Here is a 22,470-nt window from a genome sequence, read left to right on the forward strand (position 1 = left end):
AAAGACCCTATTTCTTCATGAGGCCCCATTCACAGCTTCCGAGGGACAGGCATCAACTCACCATAGACCCCATTCCCTAGACCAGCCCTCAGGGTGGAGCAGGGTAGGTGAGCAGGCTCCCCAGAAGCCCAGCCTAGGCACAGAGTCATGGGCCTCTGGGTAGGGGACCAGGAAGCTCGGAGCAAGGGGGCCCTGGGCCCTGAGGACTGGCTGGGAGCTGGGGAGGTGGAACATGCTCAGCCTTGGGGACCCCCTTCTCATCTGGGCAACGAGATGCACCTGCAGAGCCCACCTCCCAGGAGTGTGAGGGGTCAAGAGGGAGAGGAGAGCAGGCGGGCGGTGCTGGGCCTTCCAGTCCCCCTTGGCTGCTGGGTCTCTTTCCCCTCCACGTCCCCAGCCCCTGGCCTGAAGCTGGCACCACACGGCGGCTGGAGACTCGGCAGCTGAGTGAACAATGAAAGCCCAAAGCTCATTCTTTCTTAAAAAAGCAATTTTATTGAGGTATAACTTACACACCATAAAATTTTAAGTGTGCATTCCATGGTTTTTAGTAAATTTATAGATCTGTGCATCTACCCTGCGATCCAGCAGTGGAACAGGGCCACGGCCCACCCTGTGCTGTTTGCGATCCATCCCCATCCCCACCCCTGGCCCTGGGCGGCCACTGCCCTGCTTTCTCTGGTACAACTTTGCCTTCTCTGGACATTTCACATAAATGGGATCATGCTATTTGTTGTGTGTGTGTCTGGTTTTCTTCCACGTGGAATAATGTCTGGAGGTTCATCCATGTGGTAGCGCGTATTGATTGTTCCCTCCTTTTTATTGATAAACAGGACTTCACTGTATGTGTCTGCCCCTGTCTAGCCAGTCCCCAACTGGTGGAGGTTTGAATCGCTTCCAGCTTTTGGCTATTGTGAAGGACACTGCTAGAGACAGACCAGCCGTGTGGATGCCTGGTTTATTTCCCGGTGGTCTTGGGTGTGAAATTGCTCTCATACCTGTGAAGTGGGTACCATCAGCAGCGTCCCTCCACGGATGAGGAGCGTGAGGCTCAAGGTGCCAGCAGTACCAGGTTCATGTGAACCTTTAAAAACTGCCACCCCCCAGTGGCTGGGTGGGGTACGTTCCCCCGGCCACATGTGGAGGCCTGCCTCGATTCCCGTCACCGCAGTGCCTTGGGATAGCGTCTCGCCTGGGTTTGAACGCGCATTTTCATAATGACTAATAAAGCTGGGCACCTTCTGTGCTTAGTTAGCCGTTTACAATTCCTCTCTGGTGATATGTCTCCTTTGTTTTGTTTTGTTTTTTTTTTCTATGTTTAAGGTCTCTGTGTGCGTATGTGGGGGGTGTATTTTAGATATAAGTCTGTTCTTTCCCCATTGCATTGTTTTGGTGCCTTTGCCACACATCAGTGACCCAGAAACGTTGGTGAGGGCTTTATTCTGACTTTCATTCTGTCCCATTATCCATGCATCAATCATTCCCGGCAGGCCCCACTGACTCGATCACAGAGCGTTACTAGTACGTTTGGAATCAGGTACTATGTCTTCAACTTCGTCCTTTTTAAGAATTGTTTGGGTGATTTTTGGTCTTTTGTCCTTCCCATTTAAACTTTGAGATCAGCTAACTAGTTTCTATTTAAAAAAAAAAAAAACTAATGAGCTGGGTGCACTGGTGAACGCTTGTAATCCCAGCGATTTGGGAGGCAGGCAGCCAGTTTGAGGCCAGCCTCAGTGACTTAGCAAGACCCTGTCTCAAAATAATAAATAAAAGGGGCTGGGGAGGTGGCTCAGTGGTTAAGTGCCCCTGGGTTAATGCCTGGTACCAAAACATTAAAAAAAAAAAAAAAGAAAACAACCCAATGAGATTTTGATAGGCATTGTATTGAATCTAGAGATAAATTTTTGGAGAAATTTCATCTTGGCAACATTGAATCTTTTAACCCAGGAATGTGGGATGTTCTCCATTTATTTAGGTCATCTATAGTTTATCTCAGCAATGTTGGTAGATTTCCACGTGGGTCTTACATTTCTTTGTTAAATTTGTTCCTAAACATTTTTTAATGCTCCTGTGACTGAATTGTCCATTTCATTTTGAACTGTTTGTGGCTAGTACTTGGACGCGATGGCTTCGCACATAGATACTGCATCTTGGACGCGATGGCTTCGCACATAGATACTGCATCACCCGACTCTCTCCGACCGAGTCCTTCCTGCAGCTTCTAGCTTAGTTCACCTCTCTGTTTCTAGTTTCTTCAAATAGAAGCTGAGGCTATCTAAGACTTTCTCTTCTTGTGACTTAGACCTTGAAGGTATGAATCTCTCCCTAGGCACTCCAACGTTGTTCATAGATCGTGGGGAATTTTCACGGGTGTCAAGTATCTTCTAATTTCGTGTCATGATTTCTCCTGTGGCCCTGGAGTTATTGATTTGGACCTGTGCAGTTCAGTTCTGAGTTACTGGGCTCTCAGATTTCCTTCTGGTTAGAGTGCAGTGCGGTCTCACTATGGCCGGGGAGTGTGTTCCATGAGATGGTCATCCTTTACCAGGGGTGGCCTGGCACATCGCCTGTCCTAGGGAAAGTCCCACAAATGTTCAAAGAGAGCACAGGTCCTGGGGCAGGGGTGGGCAGGTCAGCAGTGGGTTTCAGTTGTCTCTGGTCTTAGTTGTTTTTCTGGTTATGGCGAGTGGGTATTCTTCAAAAGTCATTGTAAAATTGCCTGGTTCTCGTTTTAGTCCTGTGAGTTTTGCTTTGTGTCTACTGAGGCTATAGCAATAGGGGTGTATGTTTTAATTTCTGTATCTTTTTGATAGGTCCACTCTTATGCTTATGGGTCGACCCTCTTTGTGGATGGCAGTACTTTTTGTCTTAAAGTTTATTTTGTTGAATATTAAAATAATCACTCCCCAGCTCTTTCATGGCCTAATTGTTCCTTTAACCTATTTGTGTCTTTGAATGTAAGGTATGACTCTTGCGATAGTGTATGGTTGTATGTTGTTTATTTATCCAGTCTGAAAATCTCTGCCTTTGATGAGGGTATTCAATGACACACATTCAATGTGATTTGTATTTTAGTTATTTTCTGGGTGATTGCTTTAGAAACTACAAAATATATTTTTAAATATTTATTTTTTAGTTTACAATATCTTTATTTTACATTTATGTGGTGCTAAGGATTGAACCCAGTGCCTCATGCATGGTAGGTGAGCACTCTATCACTGAGCCACAATCCCAGCCCCACTACAAAATATTTTTAAGGTCAATTTTCAGATTAATCTTAACTCATTCTGATCAACTCTAGGAACTTTGCTTCACTGTAGCCCCACCCCCCCACAACTGTGTGTGATTATTGGCACATAAAGATGACACATGTGTATGTATATATGCCACATTTTTTTTATCCATTTATCCACTGAAGGGCATCTAGGTTGGCTCCATAGTTTAGCTATTGTGAATTGTGCTGCTATAAACATTGATGTGGCTATGTCCCTGGAGTATGCTGTTTTTAAGTCCTTTGGGTATAGTCCGAAGAAAGGGACAGCTGGGTCAAATGGTGGTTCCATTTCCAGCTTTCCAAGGAATTAAAAGAGAATAAAATCATGGCATTTGCAGGTAATTGAGTGGCTTTGGAGAAGATAATGCTAAGTGAAGTAGCCAATTCCCAAAAAACAAATGCCGAATGTTTTCTCTGATATAAGGAGGCTGACTCATAGTGGGGTAGGGAGGGGGAGCATGGGAGGAATAGATAGGGCAGAGGGGTGGGAGGGAAAGGGAGGGGGCAGGGGATTAATTGGTGGAATGTGATGGACATCATTATCCAAAGTACATGTATGAAGACACGAATTGGGTCTCAACATACTTTATATACAGCGATATGAAAAGTTGTGTTCTGTATGTGTAATAAGAATTGTAATGCATTCTGCTGTCGTGTATTTAAAAAATAAAATCAATAAAAAGGATGCCACATGTGCTTTGCATCTTTTTGTGGTTACAAACCCAACAATCTACTGTTATAATTATTGCTACGTCTTTTAAGTAACTGAAGATATATTGAGAGTGCTTCACATTAGCTTTCCTATTTGCCATTCTCATGCACCTTATTTCTTCCCACGGATTTCACTGACCATCTGTCTGGGGCTGTTTCATTTCTACCTGATGGGCTTCCATTAGCATTCTTTTCTTGTTTTTTTTTTTTTTTTTTTTTTTTGTGGATCTAATAGCAAAATATACCACAAAAAAATGTGAGAAATGCAAAAAAGCAGCAAAATGTCATCTCTACCCTACAGAGAGGGCAGCCTCTAAGGGTCTCCAGAGGTTGGATTTGGTAATAAAACAAACGAATGAACAAGGAAAAACTATTATAAATGTGATCAAAGGGCTAAAGGAAAGTATGACAATAAGTCAATAAATCATCTTAATAAGGAGGAAAACTGCTATGAAAGAACCCAAAGGGGAAGTCTGGAGTCAGAGTAAAATAATGGGGAAAATTTGCTTATTTATTGACTTCTTATTATCATACTTTCCTGTTCTACTTTGATCACATTGATAATAGCTTTGGGTGTTTGTTTCACTACCAAATCCAACTTCTGGAGACCCTCAGAAACCACATGTCTCCACAGTGGAGAGATCATACTTTCCTGTTTCTTTGCATTTTTCACTTTCTGTTGTTGAACACGGAACATTTTAGGTAGTGCCTGGTGCAGTGGATTTTGACTCCCCTCGGAAGACTGTTTGCTGGTTTTGTTCTTGTTCAGCAGCTCACCTGGGCTCACCCTGTGGACCCTTTCTCCTGTGTGTAGTTGCTGATGCTCAGTTTTTTTTTTTTAATTCTAATTTTTATTTTCAGCCGGCTTTTGGACCCCTGTGTCTGCACAGCACAGAGGTTCAGTGTCCGCTGTGCGCCCGGCACTGCTAAGCTTCTGGAAAGACAGTGGTGAGCAAACCTGCCCACTGTCCCGGGACCTCGTGTGCTCAGAGGAGGACGGCTGTTTTGCAGGAAAGACCCTAGCAAGGGCCAGTCTTGAGGTACATCTGTGCTTTTCTGCTGGTGTCTAGAGGAAGGCAGGGCCCTTCCCAAGGAAATCAGCGAGTTTTAACAAGGCTAAAAGCCTTCAAGCCACAATTCTCAACCAAAATTTTGTGAGAATTCTTAAATTTAAATGAAGCATCAATTTCCTATTCAGTAATTTGGTAGCAAAATTTTTGATTTCTGAAATGAATCTTAAGAGCAAGAATATCAAGAGGCCACTTTCAAAACATCTGTTAGAGCGGAGCTTTGAAGCCCTCTTCTCCAGAGAAGTTTGATGGCAGGAGGCCCTTGGCCCCGCACAGTGACAGTGTCAGGGAGCTGCAGTGTCCAGACACTTGCCAGTGGATCTGGGCCGCCTGGGTGATGCCAAGCAGCCACACGGAAACTGAGATTCAGCTGAAGAACCAACCGCAAGCTTTGTCTATGACGATGAATGACCTGACGTTTGGAAATGAACAGCGTTTTGACCAGATCTTGAGTCGCCCTCGGGGAATTCCTAAGTACCACCTCAGAAGGATTTATGGTGTCGCCCATGTTACCTTCCTGTTCTCTGTTCTCTTCCCGGGTGGCCTCATTCAGCAGTTATGCCCAAATTTATGTCTCTAGCTCTGACCATCTCCTGGTGGCCATTTCCAAAGCCCTCCTGAGAGTCCCAGCCAGTGTGGCAGTGACAGAGTCACCAAATGTCCATGTGCTCCTGTATCTCCCAGCCTCCCTTGCAGGTGAACCCAGACTCTGACCAGTGGGATGTGAGCACCCGCACCACCTCCTGGTCCCATCCTTACGAGACGTCCTTGTGACTCCCTGGCTCTCTTCTCTAGCCATGTGACCAGGGAGTCACTTGTTCCAGATGACAAAGCTGCAGGATGGAGGAGGGGTGCCTGCATTTTCATTCTCATCAGAAGTGGGCCTTTCTTGGGGTGCACCCTGACACTTGGGGTTCATTTGTCACTGCAACCCAGCCTGGCTGCACCTCCAGGGTGTCCCACAGACACGTCAGAGGGCACCTGTTCAACGTTTTTCCAGGCACCTTCTCCTTTAGATTTGTCTGTGTCCTAGGCAAGTGGCATCGCTGTGCCCCCAAACACCTCAGGGTCTCTCAAGTGTTGCTGGACTTCTCTTTCTCACATTGCACTGCCAGGGTCCTGGGGCCACCTCCGCACGCTCCTCCTGACCCCTCCCTGTCCTCCTGTTCAGGTCTCGTCACGTCTCCCTGGGCTGATGCCATGGCTTCCTAGCGGATCTCTGTCTCTTCTCCCCCAGCTGTTAGAAGCTTCCAGAATTAACTTTCCCAAATATGAATCTGTCATTCCTTTTCTTGAAAACCCTAGAAGGTTCTCGTTGACCTCAGAATAGGCTAAACGCCTTAGTATTCAACACCTGCACCTGCACCTCTGGGCTCACCGTCCCCCTGGCCTCATGGTCACTGCTCCAGCCTACACAGCTGGCTGTCACCTCTCCACCTGGGGCCACCAGCCTCATGCCTGTCTCTCCAGCGTGCTGTGCTCAGTTTTACTTCTGCTGAGTCCTGACCCATCCTTCAAGGCCTGCTCCAAGGTGCTTTCCTCCCATGCCACCCTCCTGGGCAGAGTGGATTCTCCCTTCTCTCCTCCTTCCACCAATTCAGCACATATTTCCCTAATAGCTTGTGTTCTCTAGGGTGTTCGGAGCTGTTAAGCAGAAATAAAGAGCTCTAGGGTCAAAAAGTTGGGGTAACAATGGAATCCATCAAAATCCAACCAACATTTAAAGTGCAGAACTTTCCAGTCCTTATCTGCGAGCACCATGTGCCTCTACCTCTGCTGCTGCGCATTTCTGCAGAGTTGCGCGTGGGCTTACCTTCTCTGGGAGCCCTAGGGCAGTCCGTCCTCATTCCCAAATGGGGAACCAGAGCACGCAGCTGGCCAGTGACCAAGAGGAGAGAGCCAGAGAAGTGCTGGAGATGGAGAGGTGGGCACACCCTGGAGGCTACTCACCAGCATGGTGGCACCCACCCAGCAGGCCTTGAGAGGTGCTTGCCTTGTGACTGTGCACACTGCCCAGCCAGGCACACGTGCACAGGACAGAGGAGCTGAGAATTTGCAGTCATGGCCCCACCTCACCACAGCAGGAGGTGTGTGCTGGTGTGCATTTCAGCAGCGCACACCAAAGCCTGGGCCTTCCAGGTATTCTCCCACCCCCTCCAGGCGCCCTGGGGGGCAGTGCAGCTGTGTTGCCAGGGTCCACTGTGACTAGAGGCTTGGTCCCAGGGTGGGGCCTCTAGGACTAGAGCCTTCAGAGTTGGGGGGTCAGGGGGTGCTCTGGGAAGTGTCCTGGGACCCCGCCTCTGCTTCCTCATTCCTGTTTTAGTCTTCCTCTTGTCCCCTCTCGGTCTCCGGCTTGTTGTCTGAGCCCATGAGGGCAGGCCTTGGCCTGCTAGTTCCTGCCACTCCCTGGGCCTGGGACAGTGCCAGGCATGTGGTGGGCACGCAGCAAACATTTGGTGAATGGGGAGACAGAGCAGCCCTTGGCGGTGGATTAGCTGTGCTTCTCGCTGCAGGGCCTGCCCGGCCCACAGAGGTGGTGTTCCAAGGGTCAAGAAGTCCCCACATCCACCAAAAAGCAAATGATTTGAGAAGTGCCGCTGCAAAGAGCTGCAGACCCTGACTTCCCGGCTCCCCTCCTCTGGGGGCGTGGCCGGTCCCACCTCTGGCTCACCATGGCACCCTCTCCCTGCGGATGCCTTTCCTCAGGCCCCACTCAGGTTCCAGCTCCAGGCCTGAGTCAGGCTCTGACCCGCTGTGCCCACTGCCTGGCCCACTGCCCCCACCAGACGACCAGATCCTGGCACCTGATCCTTCTTGCCCAGGCCGTCCCCTCTAGCCCTTGTCGTTTGCTAAAGTCATCAGGAGACGTCTCTGAAAGTCACCACAGATTGTCCCAAGAGTGAGAACTGAAAAAGTTCTCCTCCAGCCAGAGGCAGTGAGGGGGCAAGAGGTGGCCTCCTCCGGTGGAGTCCCCCAGCAGCCTGTCCCCCGCTTGCCTGCCTGCCAGGCCCTCCCACTCCTGCCTGTGGCGTCCTTACCTGTCTCTGGGGCCAACCCTGCTGAGGGGGAGACATGATTTGACCTTTGTCACATTTGTAAAGTTGAATTAAAATGTTATCACTGGAGACCTCCAATAAAGTCAGGGGACTTTCAATGCACATGTGGGTGACTGACTGCTGGAAGGACCTGCTCCCTCCTCCTGCTGGGGGTGGGCATGGCCAGGGCCCCGCAGGAGTGCATTTTGAAATCAAAAGGTTTGCGTGGGGTTTTGCTGGCCCACCTAGCTGTACCCTGCCCTCCTGTTGGTGGGGTCTTGCTGTGTTGCCCAGCTGGACTTGCTCTTGTGAACCTCCTGCACCGTCCTCTTGAGCAGCTGGGGCTACAGGGGTGGGCAACCGTGCCTGGTTTTCCTGAATCTTTATAAAAAGCTATGCCGTGGGGCTGGGGCTGTGAGTCAGTGGTGAGTGCTTGCCTAGCGTGTGCAAGAGCACGTACACACACACACACACACACACACACACACACGCCTGTGGGCTCACAGTTGCCTGCACCTCTGAATCACCCAGGGAGCTTGGAGATGACTGAATAATGGAGTTCCCACAGCCTGGGGTCAGGAAAAGGACCTGGGTACTGGGCTTTTTCCCCAGGTGACTCTAATGTCCAGCCTGGGCCTGGAATGCAGGGTTAGCACAGTGGCTCTCAAACTCAGAACCGCTGTCGGGCTGAGGAAACACGGACGCTGATCCCAACCCCGCACCTCTGCTCTGCAGGTCTGTGTGGGGCCAGGTCCCTGTGAACGCTGCAGGTGCTGCTGGCCCAGGGACAGCACTTTGAGGACCACTGGGTTGGGGCAGGGCCATTTTACAGGGGAGGTCACTTGGAATAGGGGAAGGCAAAGAGTCTGAGGCAGGACCTGGGAGTAGGACTTTGTCCTTAGGGTCAACTGCTAACCCCATGTGCCTTCCTCCCCTTCATCTTCAAATTGGGGAAACAGTCCCTGTGCTCTATAGATATCACAAGGTCCCTGAGCCCCGCCCCTAGAACCATGCTTGGCCCACGTGCCCACTAGGAGCTCATGATGGTCATGGTCACAGTTGCTGGAACTACTGCTGCTCCCGTGACCTTCCTCCCTCAGTCCCCCCAGCAGCTCCCCTTCCCTCAGGCTGTCAGGTGCTCCCTGGGCCACCTGCTCTTCTGGTGTCACTGTCTGTTTACCTGGGACCCTCCCCATCAGACTGTGAGGTCCGGGGAGCGAGGGCCAGGGAGGATTCCCTGGAGGCCCGTGTGTGGCCTGGAGCTGGGAGCAGAGCTGACGAGGGTGGGTGACTGGGGCTGGGCTCCATCTCAGGGCCCCAGCGTCATGACCACAGGGTCCAGAGCATGGGGGAGTCTGGTACTTGTCCAGTGCACCCCAAGTGCCGGACACTGAGTTCAAGCATCCACAGGTGCTTGGTGAGTGGCACCTGAGGGGGCTTCATAACCAGGGCTCCATCAGCCCTGCACACCCTGGTGCCCGCCGAGCCTGTGGCCACCTGGGAGGGCACCACTGACCCTGCCGCTGCGGCCTGGGTCCCCTCTCTCCTCCTCTGGGCACGTGCCAAGGGGGCCAAGCAGCTCTCCTTTGCTGTCGGCACGGTCCCCATCCTATGTCCCTGAGTCCCTGGGGTGGGTCACTAGGGAGGCAGAGCTCAGGAAGTAGGAGGTGCCTGGAAGGGGGCTGACGGTCCTGCAGGTTCCCCTCCGTCCTCTCCTCCCCTGTCCCTGCCAGCCAGCTCCTGGCCACCACGGCCTCTCCCTGGACCTGAGAAGGAAGAGCCTCCTGAGTGCTTCCTGTGCCTGTCCTCACGGCAGCGAGGACGCTGGCTATAAAAATGCCAATACTCTCACTCCCCCACTTAAAACACTCCAGCGCCTCTCAGCAGCCTGTGAATACAAATCGGGTCCCGGACGCCTGCTACTCCCTGGGCACACCAGCTCCTCCCCACCCCTCTCTTCCCAAGTGCCCGTGGCCAGCTCCTTCTTGCCGCGGGCCCTCTGTTCTCAGCCACCTCCTAGGGACTGGGAGGTAGGGGCTTCTCTGACCCTTGTCTCCTTCTCTGATCCTCAGAGGGCAGCCTCTTCTCTTCTGATTACTTACTAGTAGCAAAATTGATTTCCCTTAGTATCTATCCACCCCGCTGAGACCAAGGCTCCCCAAGAGCCTGGGCATATTGTCCATCTCCTTCATCACAGAGTCCCCACGTTCAGCAATGTCTGTGAGCCAAATGACCTGGGGGGGGGGCTCATGATGGCTGTGGGCTCTGAATACACAGGAGGGACAAGCCCTGTTCTTTGCAATGCCTGTAGCCTCACTTGGGCACAGACTGTTCTGGAAAGAGCCCTGGTGGGGCACCGTGCTACCTGCATTCCAGGCCTGGACCCCCTCCCCGACTTGTGAGGGTCCCTAACCGAGTCACTGAGTGACGCAAGCCTGGTGTGAGCGGGGATGGGGGGCATGTTTTCTCCCCGCTTGGCTGGGCAGCTTGCCCTGGAGCCCAAGGGGCGAAGGGCTGAGAGTCCTACACACTGGTGACCCCAACGCTGCTGGCACAAGGAGGGCCACTGGGTCAGAGAGCCAGGGCTAGAATCTGGCCTCTGACATACTGGCTGGGTAACCTCGGGGGGTCCCTGAGATCTGAATCTGTACCTTATGTGTAAATGGGGACAACTGTACATATGTCCTCTGCGGTCTGGTCGTGACAGTGATGTCATAACTGCAGTAGCCCCCCAGGAGCAGAGGCCCCATTTTCTTTTCGAGCCCTCAGGAAACTGCCCATGGTAGGTGCTCAATAATTTGCCACAGGTTTCTTGAAGATAATACTTAGAGGCCTTCTGCTATTTAAAACAAAACGAAACAAAATACTAGACCCTGGAAGAGAGCTTAGGGGTGGTGGGGCCTCCCCTTCAACTCCCAGGGGGTGAGTGGAGATGGGGGAGTCTGGGCAGGGGCAAGTGAGGTGGACTAGGCTGGGATGACCTGGCAGCTCTTCTCTGAGCCCCGGGGCTGTGCTCCCCGTCAAGCCCTCTCTCTGGGCCCCCTGCCTGGCACCTCGCCCCAGCCCCTCACCAACCCTGCTCTGCTCTCTGCCTGCTTTCTAGGCCAGACCTTCCTGCAGTTGGCAGCGCCCCTCCTCCCGCACCCTGGAGTCTGATCTGAGTGCACGCAGCGTCAAGGCCTTTCATGACACTGAGCCAGAGCTCCCTGTCTGTCCCCTAGCCCCAGTGCTGGGCACAGGTGGACCCTGGTGACGACTGCCTGTGCCACTGATAGTGTCTCCTGGGGAGGGCACTGGTGTGTCAATCCCTAGGGGCCACAGGGAACCCCATTTGCTAACTTTCCTAAATGTTGGAGACTGCACCCCTTTGCCCTGCTCCGAGTTCTCTCTGGAAAGAAGACCCCAACTAAGAGACGAGGCGTGATGGGGTCCCCAGCCTGGGATCTAACTCAGAGGGCTCTGGGGAAGGACAGAGGTCGGGTGGGCTCTGGCCTAGCTGAATGTAGTACTGACCCGGACCCTGGCCTTGCCAGGGGGTGCTCCTGCCCTGCGTGTCCCCAAGGCCAGCCTGGTTCCACTAGGGGTGCCCCGTGGTTATTTTTATAGATATCAAACTGAAGTAGCCACATGCCCTTGGACGGGAACTTTTTGTCCTCTGAATCAGTTTCCACAAGCTTCATGGTGGCCTCCCAGTCCCTCTGGGACCTCTCCAGGTTGCTGCCACCCAGGCCAGTCTCTTGTTCAGGGGCTGCCCCCAAACGGGTCCCTGGGGGTGGGAGATAAAGCCTTGGGGTGGGCTTTGCATCCCCCCACATGCCCTTCTCAGGTCTCCATGTCCTCGGGTCCTTCCCTGTGCCTCTCGGGGTCCCAGAGGAGGACCGCTTCCAGGCTTTTCTGGTCCAGCTCTCTGGAATTGTTTTGTCTGAAAGCCTTCCGCTCGGGTGTGGTCTGTCTCCTTCTGCAGACTGGGGTTCTCTGAGAGGCCTGGCTGTACCCCCAGTGCCTGGAACCCTGGCTGGACTAGAGTGAGTGCTCAGTAAATACCCGAAGAAAGGAAGAAAGGAAAGAGGCGGAGAGAGTAGGCAAGGAGGCCAGGCGGAGGGTAGGAAGAGGGAGGAAAGGGATGGGCCCGGAGCTGAAGCCTGGCTCGGAACCTGGGGCCCTCAGGCCAGATCACAGCTGTGCGCGCTCGCTCACGTGGCGGGCGCGAGCTGGCCGGCAGGTGGCGATGCGCCCTCGGCTGCGGGCGTCGGCGAGCCCCAAGTCCCCTCCTCCCGCGGCTCCCTCCCCTCGCCGGCTCCTTTCTCTGCGCTCTCGCTCGCGCTCCCCGACGCCCTCCCGCTCTCCCGGCCGCGGAATCCCTCGCCGCGCCGCCCGCCGCCGGCCCCGCCGCCGCCCCTCGGCCACCATGGCGCACCGGGGGCCCCCGTGCTTCCCGAAGAGCCCCGGCCCCGCCGCCCGAGCCCCGAGCCGCGGGGCGCCTCCGCTGCTGCGCTGGCCGCGCTCGCGGCCGTTCTTGTTGCTGCTGCTGCTGGCCGCTTGCGGGGCGGCCGGGCGCTCCCCCGAGCCCGGGCGCCTGGGTCCTCGCGCGCAGCTGACCCGGGTGCCGCGGAGCCCGCCTGCGGGGCGCACGGAGCACAGCGGCCGCGAAGACCGGCAGACGCGCGGTCCGGAGCCCGGCGCCCCGGGTCCGGATCCCAGTCCTGCTCCGGGTCCCGGTGAGCACGGCGCCCCCGCTTTGGGCAAGGGGCGCTGGGCGCGCGCGGCGCCAGTGGCCGGAGCGGCTTCGCGGGCGCAGGTCTCGCTCATCAGCACGTCGTTCGTGCTCAAGGGGGACGCGACACACAACCAGGCGATGGTGCACTGGACAGGCGAGAACAGCAGCGTAAGTGGCCTCGCGCGCTCCCCCTCCCCGCGACCCCTGCCCGGGACACCTCGGGGGAGATTGTCACAGCCGCCCACTTCCGGACCACCCCGCAGTCATCCCCCCCGTTCTCAGACACTTGGGGACGCGGTCACCTCGGCGGCGCCCCTACTGGCCTCTGGTCACTGGCTACTTGGGGAAAGGTCTCCAAATGCATGAGCCTCTGTCTATGGGGCATTCCCGTGTTCTGGTCCCCGAGCCGCCTCCGGGGCACCAACCTGGCCTTTACATCCTGGGTACCAGGGAAGGTCCTAAAGGTTTCTGGACCCCTGGCCACCTTGGGTGCCTCCAGGTACCCAGGGGCCACACATCTGGGTGTTGCTGGATGGCCCCCACACTCCACTCTGCTCAACATGGGGCAGGAATTTCTGGCTGCAGGATCCCCCCACCGTGGTCTACCCTGTGGATCAGCTCAGCCTCATGTGCTGTTCTGGGACTCTCCTTTTGGTATTGCCCCTCTCCCTGGATTCTCCTGGTGCAACCTCTAGCTGCCCTGAGGTTCCTCCTGAGGGCATATGGATGCTACTGGACCTTCAAATCCCCAGGGGTCAGCATCAGCACTACTTGGGATCTGTCTGGGCCACCTGCAAGCCCCCTGCCCGTCCTCCTTTCACATGGGGCCACATTGATTTTCTTTGTAGCTGGAAGTTTGTCACCCCTCCCCCTCTGCCTCCACCCACCAGCCATGGTTAACAGCCCTCCCAGATTCAGCCCCATTCTTTGGTGCTGCACCCCTGGGTCATGGGGGTCCCTTCACTCTTTCTGGGGATGCTGCTTCAGTCTTGCTTTTCCTGGTGAAAGACTGGTGGTCACTGTGGTTACCTCTGGGAAGCCCCAGTGGACGAGTTCTGGAGAAGGGCAGGGAGGCTGTGGTTCTCCAGGTAGGGTGCATTGTGTGGGGAGGGGGAGGGCAGTCTCCCTCGTTCCCTTGCATTACTGTTCACTCAGGTCTCCCCAGTAACAAGAGCCCACCTCTTGTTACTCCCCAAAGTTCTGAGGAGGCAGCATAGGGCTGCCTATGGGGTGGAGAGGGTAGGGGTCTCCTGCCCACTGGCTTTCTGTGGCCAGGAAGGCTGCAACCTGCTGGACGGCTCTTACCCCTCTTCTCTCTGCACCCCTGGCTACTTCCAGGAGCTTCCATGTTTGCTGGGGAAGGGATGGGGAGGGGCAAGGCGCAGCTCTGAGTGGACTTGACTGACCAGGACCCCGTACCTGCTGTCTCTCCCTTAAACTGGTGGCTTCCAGGGTACAGTTACCTCAGAGGGCAGAGCTAACTCCCTTCCCTGGAAGAAGCGGGCCCAGCTGGAGCCACCCACTGATGGGGGTGCCTTACAGAAGATAGCAGGTGCCCCTCCCTAGAAGAACGTGGGGCCACCCTCCCCCCTGTATCTTGAGCCGGGTGTGTCAAGGTGTGCAGCTGTGCTCAGCCCTCGCTTGCCCACTGGTGCTCCCGCCAGCCCCGCACCCTCAGCCATACGGCAGGGCTGAGAGGCAGCTCAGGAACCAGTGAGTGCCAACCCTGCAGAGCTGGACTGGCCAGCCCAACTTTCCCACCCAGACTGCCAGCTTGTCGCCTGTCCGGCAAGCTCACTCCTGCCCCTTTATCATTTAGCTTCAGTGTGTGAAGAGCCAGGCAGGGGGTGGCAGAGGAGCCACAGGAACTGGGGACCAGCTGTCTTCAGGAAGGGCTGATGCCCAGCCTGACCCTATTCTGAGCTTGGAGCCTGGCCTCCAGTGGCCTCCTTGGAGAGTTGAGGAGGAAGGTGGCCAGCCGGCAGGGGCGCTGGGGTGGGAGGAGCCCTCTGGCTGTTCTCCTAAGGGAGGGCGGTGGCCGGGCTGAGTGGCTGTACCCTGTCTGCTGGCAGGTGAATGCTGGGGAGAGGGGTTCTGAGTAGGGGTGGGATTGGGGCGCCGAGCTGGTCAGTGGGAAGCAAGGGACAAGCGTAGATGTGGATAGCAGGGCAGCCCTGGTCCTTCGCAGATGGCCCAGAGGCAGGAGGCAGAGAGAGTGAGAGAGTATGGGCATGTGCCGGGTAAGGAGAGGGGTCAGTGTGGAAACCCTGGCTGGGCATTTGGCTCCACCTCTTGCCCCTGCTCCCCTCTGGCCCACGCTGTGCCCTGGGCAGCCTGGGGAGGTGGGTCCTCTCCAGAAAGGCCTGTCCTCTGGCTGGGAGCAAGGATGCCTCAGGGGCCAACCTGGGTGTGGAGCAAGGGGACAGGGCCGCCCCCACGGCTGCCCAGGTGCGCCGGTTCCTTTAAGTCGCGGTGGCCTCGGTGCTGGCTGCATGCACAGCAGCTCTCTTGGCACAGGAGCACCTCAGATGCACTGTGCTCCCGCCCCTCTCAACTTGCAGCCCAGAGACAAGGATCTGAGACCGCGTTTGGCAGTTGTTCTCACCTCTGCTGGAAGCTACAGCCAGAAGGGAACAAGCTCAAGACTGCTTTCCAAGCGGAGTCTTCATAAAATCTGAAAATCTTTGCCGATGCTCACTGACTCCTGTGGACCGGTCCACACCAGCAGAGGGGCGAACCTGTACCGTGTCAGGGGTTCTTCAGTTAAACAGAGCTTGGGCGAGGGGGCTTTACAGGGGGCACCTGGGAGCATCTCACTGAAGGATTGCGGGAGGCAAGCTGCTCGCAGCCTGGGAACATATGTGAGCTTTCCCGGCAGTGGAGGGCTCCTGGCTCCATGGAGATGCGGAAGGGGCTCACTTGGAAGTTCAAACACTGCTTCTCTGCCTGACGTGTAGCTGTAGAAACAAATTGCTAGAGTGAAATTAGTGTCTCGCTGAAGCCGACTGCGTTCCATGTTTATGGATCCAGAACGGGCCGTGCACAGGCAGCTCAGGGCTTGTGTCTCCTGTGCCACCCTCTCAGGTCACATGTTTTTTGAAGGTGGATAAATATCACCAGTGCTGGTCTCTGCCTCTGGGGTGGGGCTTCCGGGTACCCTGATGGGAATGTGTTGTGCCGTAACCCAGTAGTGCTCTTTCTGGGAAATCGTGTGCTGATCCGTCTTACTTTAGGCACAGCCCCCCTGGGCTCCTTCCCTGTGGGACTTGAACTTGAACTTGGATGAAACATTTGATTTGATCGTGAGCTTCCTGCAATCAGGCTCATGTCTGCCTGTCTATGTTCCCCAGGCAGACAGTACCTCTCTCTCCTGCTCCCCTCAGTGTATATATATATATATATATATATATATATATATATATATATAATTTTTTTTTGGTGGGGGGAGCACAATTTGGCCTCTGCTAGCAGGGAGAGGCCCTCACTTTATTTGCATCCTGAGCTTTGCAAGATGGAGCTCTGTGGTCCAGCAGGGGAGGAGAGAAGGGTGTGAACTGCTAGGTGTGAGAGGCCGGTGTCCTTCTTCCCCTGATGACACTGGGGAGAAATAGGGGAGGCTGCATGGAAGAGGTGGCACCAGCCTAAAGAACAGTAGGTGGACTCTGGCAGATGGGGATTGGCATTCCAGCAGGAGGAGCGGTGTGAGCCAGGTCTGGCAGGGATTTGAAGGTGCAGGTGTGTCATACACAGACAGTGGGTGTGTTGTGCAGGGACAGAAACCCACAGAGAGAATTTCACATTTGACTTGGGAGGAGGTGAGTGAAGTCTGCTCTGGGGGGACCCCAAACACCAGGTTGTGGAGCCCATGTAGTGGTGCCGGGTGGCCGGTGTCCATGTCAGCTTTGGGAGTCCCTTGCCCGGTTGTGTCCTGGCCTGCCCCTTCCCAGCTCTGGGGTCGTGGGAGGATGGCAGAGGGTCTCTGGGCCTCAGAGTCTGCGTCTGGGAGAGGGAGAGGCAGAGTCTCAGATCTCGGCTGGGCAAGGTGTCGTGTTCCACTTGAGACACCAGGTCAGTGCCTGGTGCCTGGCCAGAGGCAGCAGACGGAGCCAGGTCGGGTCTTGCTCAGAAGGGGCGAGAGGCAGCATGGAGGGTGCTGGTGAGAACCCTGGACTGTGGCTCAGAGGAGGCTGCCACCCTGCGGAGGCTGGCTAGGCTGTGAGAGTGGGGGAGGGTCTGCGGGTGAGGAGGGCATGGCCTGTCCCTTTCCCGGAGGCTCCAGGTCAGCCTCCAGCATGCCGAGAGCATTTGATCCTTAAATGAGCATGTGCCCGCCCAGCACCCGGCCGGCCCACAGCTTTCCTCCCCTCTGCCGCTGCTGCCGTGGTTTTGAGAGGTCCATTCTCTTCCCACCGAGGCAAGTTTGGTGGCTCCAGGGTGTGTGGCTCTCATTAAAGGGTGCAGAACCTCCCGAGTGCTGTTTTGAAACTCCAGGCCACTGTAGGGCAGCCTCCTGGCATTTTGGGGTGGAGGCTGGGTTGGAGGGAGGCATCTGGGTCATAATCCTGAGCTGTGGCTGGTCAGCTTGGAGCGCATGTGCATCTGTCCGGATGAAGTGCTTGTCTGTCACGCCAGCTGTCACCAGGGTGACACCCTGAGAGAAACGGGCAGCAGAGGTCGAGGGATGTGGCACCCGGTGCCGAGTACCTGTCACATCAGCTGCCGATCATGCCGGCCTGTGGAGACCGGGGCCTGACTTCCCATGCAGTGCCGTGAGGGAACGGGATCCTGCGCTGTGCTGGCCTCAGGGTCTGGGGAAGGACCGGGAGCAGACCCCAGGCTTATAGGCAGGGGGCCACCTGCCCGAGCTGGGGGAGACCCAGGTTCCTCTGCCATTCACAGTGGCCATGCCACGGGAGACCGCAGCAGCTGAGGGCCCTGGCGAGAAGTGGGGCCATTTGTGTCCAGAACTAGAGTCTGGAAGTGACCTCGTCTTGGCCCATGTCACTGCTTTCCCAAGAGGGAGCAGGTGGGTGCTCCTCCCAGGAGGACTGTGGGGGGTGCTTGGCAGAAACTGCAGAGGGGCCCGAGGGACAGGCTCTCTTCCCACTCAGGCCCTGGCCCGAGAGATAGCTGTGTGCCAGGCCGTGGGGAGGGGTCTGCAGCCCATGGGAGGAGGTCCTTCCCCAGGAGGGAGCCCCAAGAGTCCCGGGGCCAGCAGAGTGAGGTGGGGGAGAAGTGGAGCCACAGACGGGGGCAGGCCAGGTGGGAAGTGGAGACTCATTTCAACTTGAGGGGCAGGGGTGCAGACGGCTAAGGACAGGCCACAGTGGGTGGAAGGGGGAAGTGGGTAAGGTCGGGCTGGTGGGTGGGCAGCGCCAAGGAGCCTGAGCTAGCTGCCCGACCTCCTGGCAGGGGCTGGGGGCCTCTTGCCTTTGGCTGCGGGGTGTAGCTCACTTCCCTGGCCGGGGCTGTGCACCCTCCCCTGGAGCTGGGGAGCTGCCCTCTGCGTCCTGGTGCGATTGCCACCCTGGTGTAGGTCCCGGGCCTTGTCTCCCACACGCCCTCTTCTCTGTGCAACTCAAGAGCTCATCTTCTTGCTGCTTCCAAGGTCCCCAGGGAGCCCCTGGCCACTCTCCTACCCCCTGAAGAGACCTACTGGGTCTGGGGTCCTCATCTGGGCCACACAGGGTCCAGGGGACCTGTCCACGGGGTGGGGGTGGCGTGGGCAGCTCCAGGGAGGAGCCGCTGGCACGGGGCGACCTGCGGGCTTGTTGTCTTCACCCCCTGCCTGCGAGGCGGGATGTGGCCACGGGCCTCCTATGGGCTGGGCTGTTTGGGAGGCTCTGGGGGGCTCCAGAAGGAGCCAGGCGCCTGTCCCGGGCCCTGCGGGGCACACCAGCTTAGGGTGGCTGAGGGCCGTGGAGCCCAGGCACCAGAGGGCCATGTGACCATACCACTCCCCTTGGCCCCTGGCCCTGAACCTGGGCCCTCCCCTGCCCCCAGAGTCCACTCTGCTTTCCCTCTCCCCCTGCCAGCCCTGGGCATCCTCTCTCAGTGGCCTAAAAGCTGGGAGCTGCCCCTCTAGTGCCCGCCTCCTGCAGAAGGTGTGGCTGCCATCCATCTTTCTGGCCTCCGTGTACCCAACTCTTTCTTAGGCCTCAGTTTCCCCATCTGTCAGAAGAGTGGCAGGGCCATCTGGGGTCACCACAACCTGGTGACGTGTGCTTCTCATACACACAGCTTAATATACTTAGGTTTGTTCACAGACAGAGCAGGACCGCAGTCGAGCCAGCAGGGCCCGTCCAGCGTGCGGCCACCCTCCTGGGTGCAGCCAGGGAGCAGGGCTTGACCCAGGGTGTCTAGCGCGGCCTCGAGCCTCAGGCACAGCTGGCCTACCCCGTGCCTGCTGTTGGCTCTAGATGAAGACTCAGCCCCTCGGAGGCTCTGTTCCCAGTCCTGAAATGTGGGTCGTGATCCACATGTTAGCAACTGCAGGCCTGGCCAGCACGGTCGCCAGCGTCCATCCTGGCTTGTGGATTCCAAGGCCATCTTCAGTCTCCTCCAGCCTCTGGCCCCAGACCCAGCTGGGGCTGTTGACTCAGCTGATCCTGAGCGTCCCTGATGTGCCCAGCACAGGGGCAGGGTGGGGACTCCGTACCAAGGGCTCTCGGTGCCCTGGGACCCTGTGCAGGGAAGTGTGGGAAGGCTCCCTGGGGCTGGGCTGAGGGCTGAAGGACACGTGGAGCATCCCTGGGCTGAGGCAGGGGACAGGGAGGATATTAAGGCCACCAGAGAGGCGGGGGCTTGGGAGGCCTGGAGAATTGCAGGCAGAGAAAAGACTCGTCCTTCCACCAGGAAGCCTGGCTCGAAGGCATGGAGAGTCCTGGTAATGAAGTTCCTGAGCACATTTCACAAAGCCAGGTTGACTGTAATAAAGGGCTATTTAATTTGCAGTTACAGAAGATTCCTGAGAGTATTTTAAAGAGGTCATCAATTAGCCTTCTCCACGCGCCCCCCAGGCCAGAGAGCGGCCTGCGCTTGCGTGGGCCTCTCAAGAGCTGCTGCCGTTCAGTTTTGATGAGTTCTCAGGGTGAGGCTGGGACTTGGGAGACACCACAGAGTGGGAGGGACTGTGAGCTTCCATGGCTGGTCCTGGAGGAAGGAGCTGGCCAGCGCGGTACACTTGTCACGCGGGGGCCCCTGCTCATGCCTCTGCAAACTCCAGGAGTGAGTTATTTATAGGCTTTTGTCAGTGGCCCACTTGTCCCCACCCCTCCTACCCGTCCTGTTAGATGGGTGCTCCATGGCCCCCGTGGAGGCGGATGGCCCAGGAGCCAGGTGGCCAGGGAAGCTGCAGTTCTAGGCCAGCTGCTCCCTCTTCCCGACCACGGGCCGAGCAGGGTCTCTATCCACAGCATTTCCCAGGAGCAGACTGGCTTGGGTCCATTCCCATCCTGTGTCTGCTGTGGAAGTCCCTCAGCCTGACTTGGGTGTGAGACTGGATTCTGTGGCCAAAGAAGGCATGGACGCCCGTGGCCGGCTCCCAGGTGGGCAGGGGGCTGGGCAGGCCTTCCCCTCGGCCCGCCAGGTGGTCGTCGGCCCAGGGAGGGCGGGCAGCTCATCTTTCCAGAAGCCCCAGGATCGGGGGCTGCTCTGCAGAACGCGTGGAGAGCTCGTTGTCATCTCTTCAATTAAGCTCCGTTGGTCATTTTAAAGATGTAATAGTGGTGCTGGGGTGGGAGCTCTCGCTGGAAAACTGGAGATTAAAAAAAACAGAAAGAAAGAAAACCCCAGTGTTCTTTGGAGGTGGAAAAGTTCCTTCTGATTTTGCATTTCTGTAGCCATCAGTTATTGTATCTGCACAGAAAATTACAATCATTTAATTAGTTTCTCCTCACCCCAGCTTGGAGATCTTAAAATAACAGCACCCCCCTTCCTTAGTGATTTTCTTGCAAAAGCAGCTAATTTGCTGTAGTGTGGCGCTCGCCTTGACTCGAACGGGGCCTGTGCCTGTGTCTTGCGCGGCGCCATTTCCTGATGCTCAGAGATAAATTGAGTTCAAATTAAAGTAAGAAAGGAGCCAGGCAGAGTTTGCTGCTTCTATTCAGATCAATTTTAATTCAGAAAGGCTCTTTGTGAGCTTCCTTCACAGGGGTGTTTGTGGAGTGTCCCAGTGGAGATGCCACCTCCGGGCTCTGGGACAGGCGGCACCACAGCCAGCATCGCCTTGGCCCTTGGCCCTGAGACTCACCTGAGAATAGCCCTTCCTGGTAGCTACATGGTGCTCCTGTCACCTCAGGCCCCCTTGCTGTTCCCTAGTCACCTGCTCAGCCCTGGAAGGGTCCTGGGAGGGACACACCATTGTGTCTTGATCTAACAGAAAAGAATAAAAAGCGTCCCAGCAGCCAGAGGACCGGCCTGAGGGTCTGCACGTGGTTCGAGCGTCTTCACCTTTGAGCCCCAGCACGCATGTGCGCTCTCTCTCTCTCTCTCTCTCTCTCTCTTACGTCAGTACAAGAGATATTTTATTCTTTATTACAATTAAATTGTGGTAAAATAAAAAGAAGGTGAAATCTGATGTCACACTGTTTCCAAACGTGCAGCTTGGTGCAGTAGACACACCTTACACCTTACACCACGGAGCTGCCGTTGCTCTTTTCACCTTGCAAACCCGAAACTTTGCCCCCATTAACGCCAGCTCCCCACCCGCTCCCCTGACCAACCCCATTCGCCGTTTGTCTCCCTGAAGCTGATGACCCTCGAGACCTACCGGAGAGCAACGCTGCAGCGTCTTTCCTTTTGAGACTGGTGAGTGTCACTTGGCAGACTCTCCTCAAGGCTCATCCAGGTTGTAGCATGGGGCAGAATTCCCTCCCTTTTTAAGGCTGTACAATTTGTAGTGGGGACAGACTACACGCTGCTTCCCATTCACCCCTCCATGCACATTTACATGATTGCCACCTCTTGGCTGTAGTGACTAACGTGGCTGTGAACGTGGGGTAGGATTTTCTTTGAGTTCCTGGTTTCAGTTCTTTGGGGTGACGTTGCTGGTCAAGGTGGTTATAGGGTTGATTTTGGATTGAGCCTGAGTCTGAACTACAGCAGAACTTGCTCTGGTGTCCGCTTGGAGTTTCACCCACCTGTGGGTCAGTTGCATGGTTTCAGTCCCCAAAGAGGCCAGTGCCTGGGAGGTTGGAGGAGAAAGAGTCACATCGTTGGCAGGCTCTGTACTCGGAAAGACACAGCAGCATGACACTTGGAGTTGTGTGCTTTCGTCCTGCCTGATAACCCCTGGGTTCTGCCACAGGTGTCCCACGCTGGTCAGCCCGAGAGTCTGGACAGGAGGACCCTCCTGGTGGCTCTGTCTGGCGTTTGGCGTTCCATCCCCTCCCTGCTCTCCCTGCTCCTGGGCACTTCCCCATCGACTCCCTCATTGACCATTAAGTAATTCAATTTTCACTCCGTAAAAATAAAGCACTCAGTAAAACCCTATGTTTTTCTCAATTTATTCCCATCAGTACTGTTTAACCCCATCCAAGTTTAATTTTCTGCTTTATCGTCTGATGGTTGAGAGGGGCTTCTGAGTGTTTGTTTTGACCTCTGTGATCCACATGACTCTGGGTGTGACTTGGGGCAGTTGCTGGGCACCCTGCTCAGAGCTAG

General features: G+C 55.8%; 1 protein-coding gene across 2 annotated transcripts in view; it reads left to right on the forward strand.

Annotated features, from left to right (window-relative positions):
* Positions 1-12,498: 12,498 nt before the first annotated feature.
* Sorcs2 (sortilin related VPS10 domain containing receptor 2) overlaps positions 12,499-22,470 on the forward strand; it is a 337,661-nt gene continuing 327,689 nt past the window's right edge. For both annotated transcript variants that reach the window (XM_026395278.2, XM_026395277.2), the window contains exon 1: positions 12,499-12,975. In XM_026395278.2, the coding sequence (XP_026251063.1) occupies positions 12,499-12,975 (477 nt within the window). The remainder of the gene's footprint in view (positions 12,976-22,470) is intronic.

Source organism: Urocitellus parryii, chromosome 10 (genome assembly GCF_045843805.1).
Source record: "Urocitellus parryii isolate mUroPar1 chromosome 10, mUroPar1.hap1, whole genome shotgun sequence".
Taxonomy (NCBI): Eukaryota; Metazoa; Chordata; class Mammalia; order Rodentia; family Sciuridae; genus Urocitellus; species Urocitellus parryii.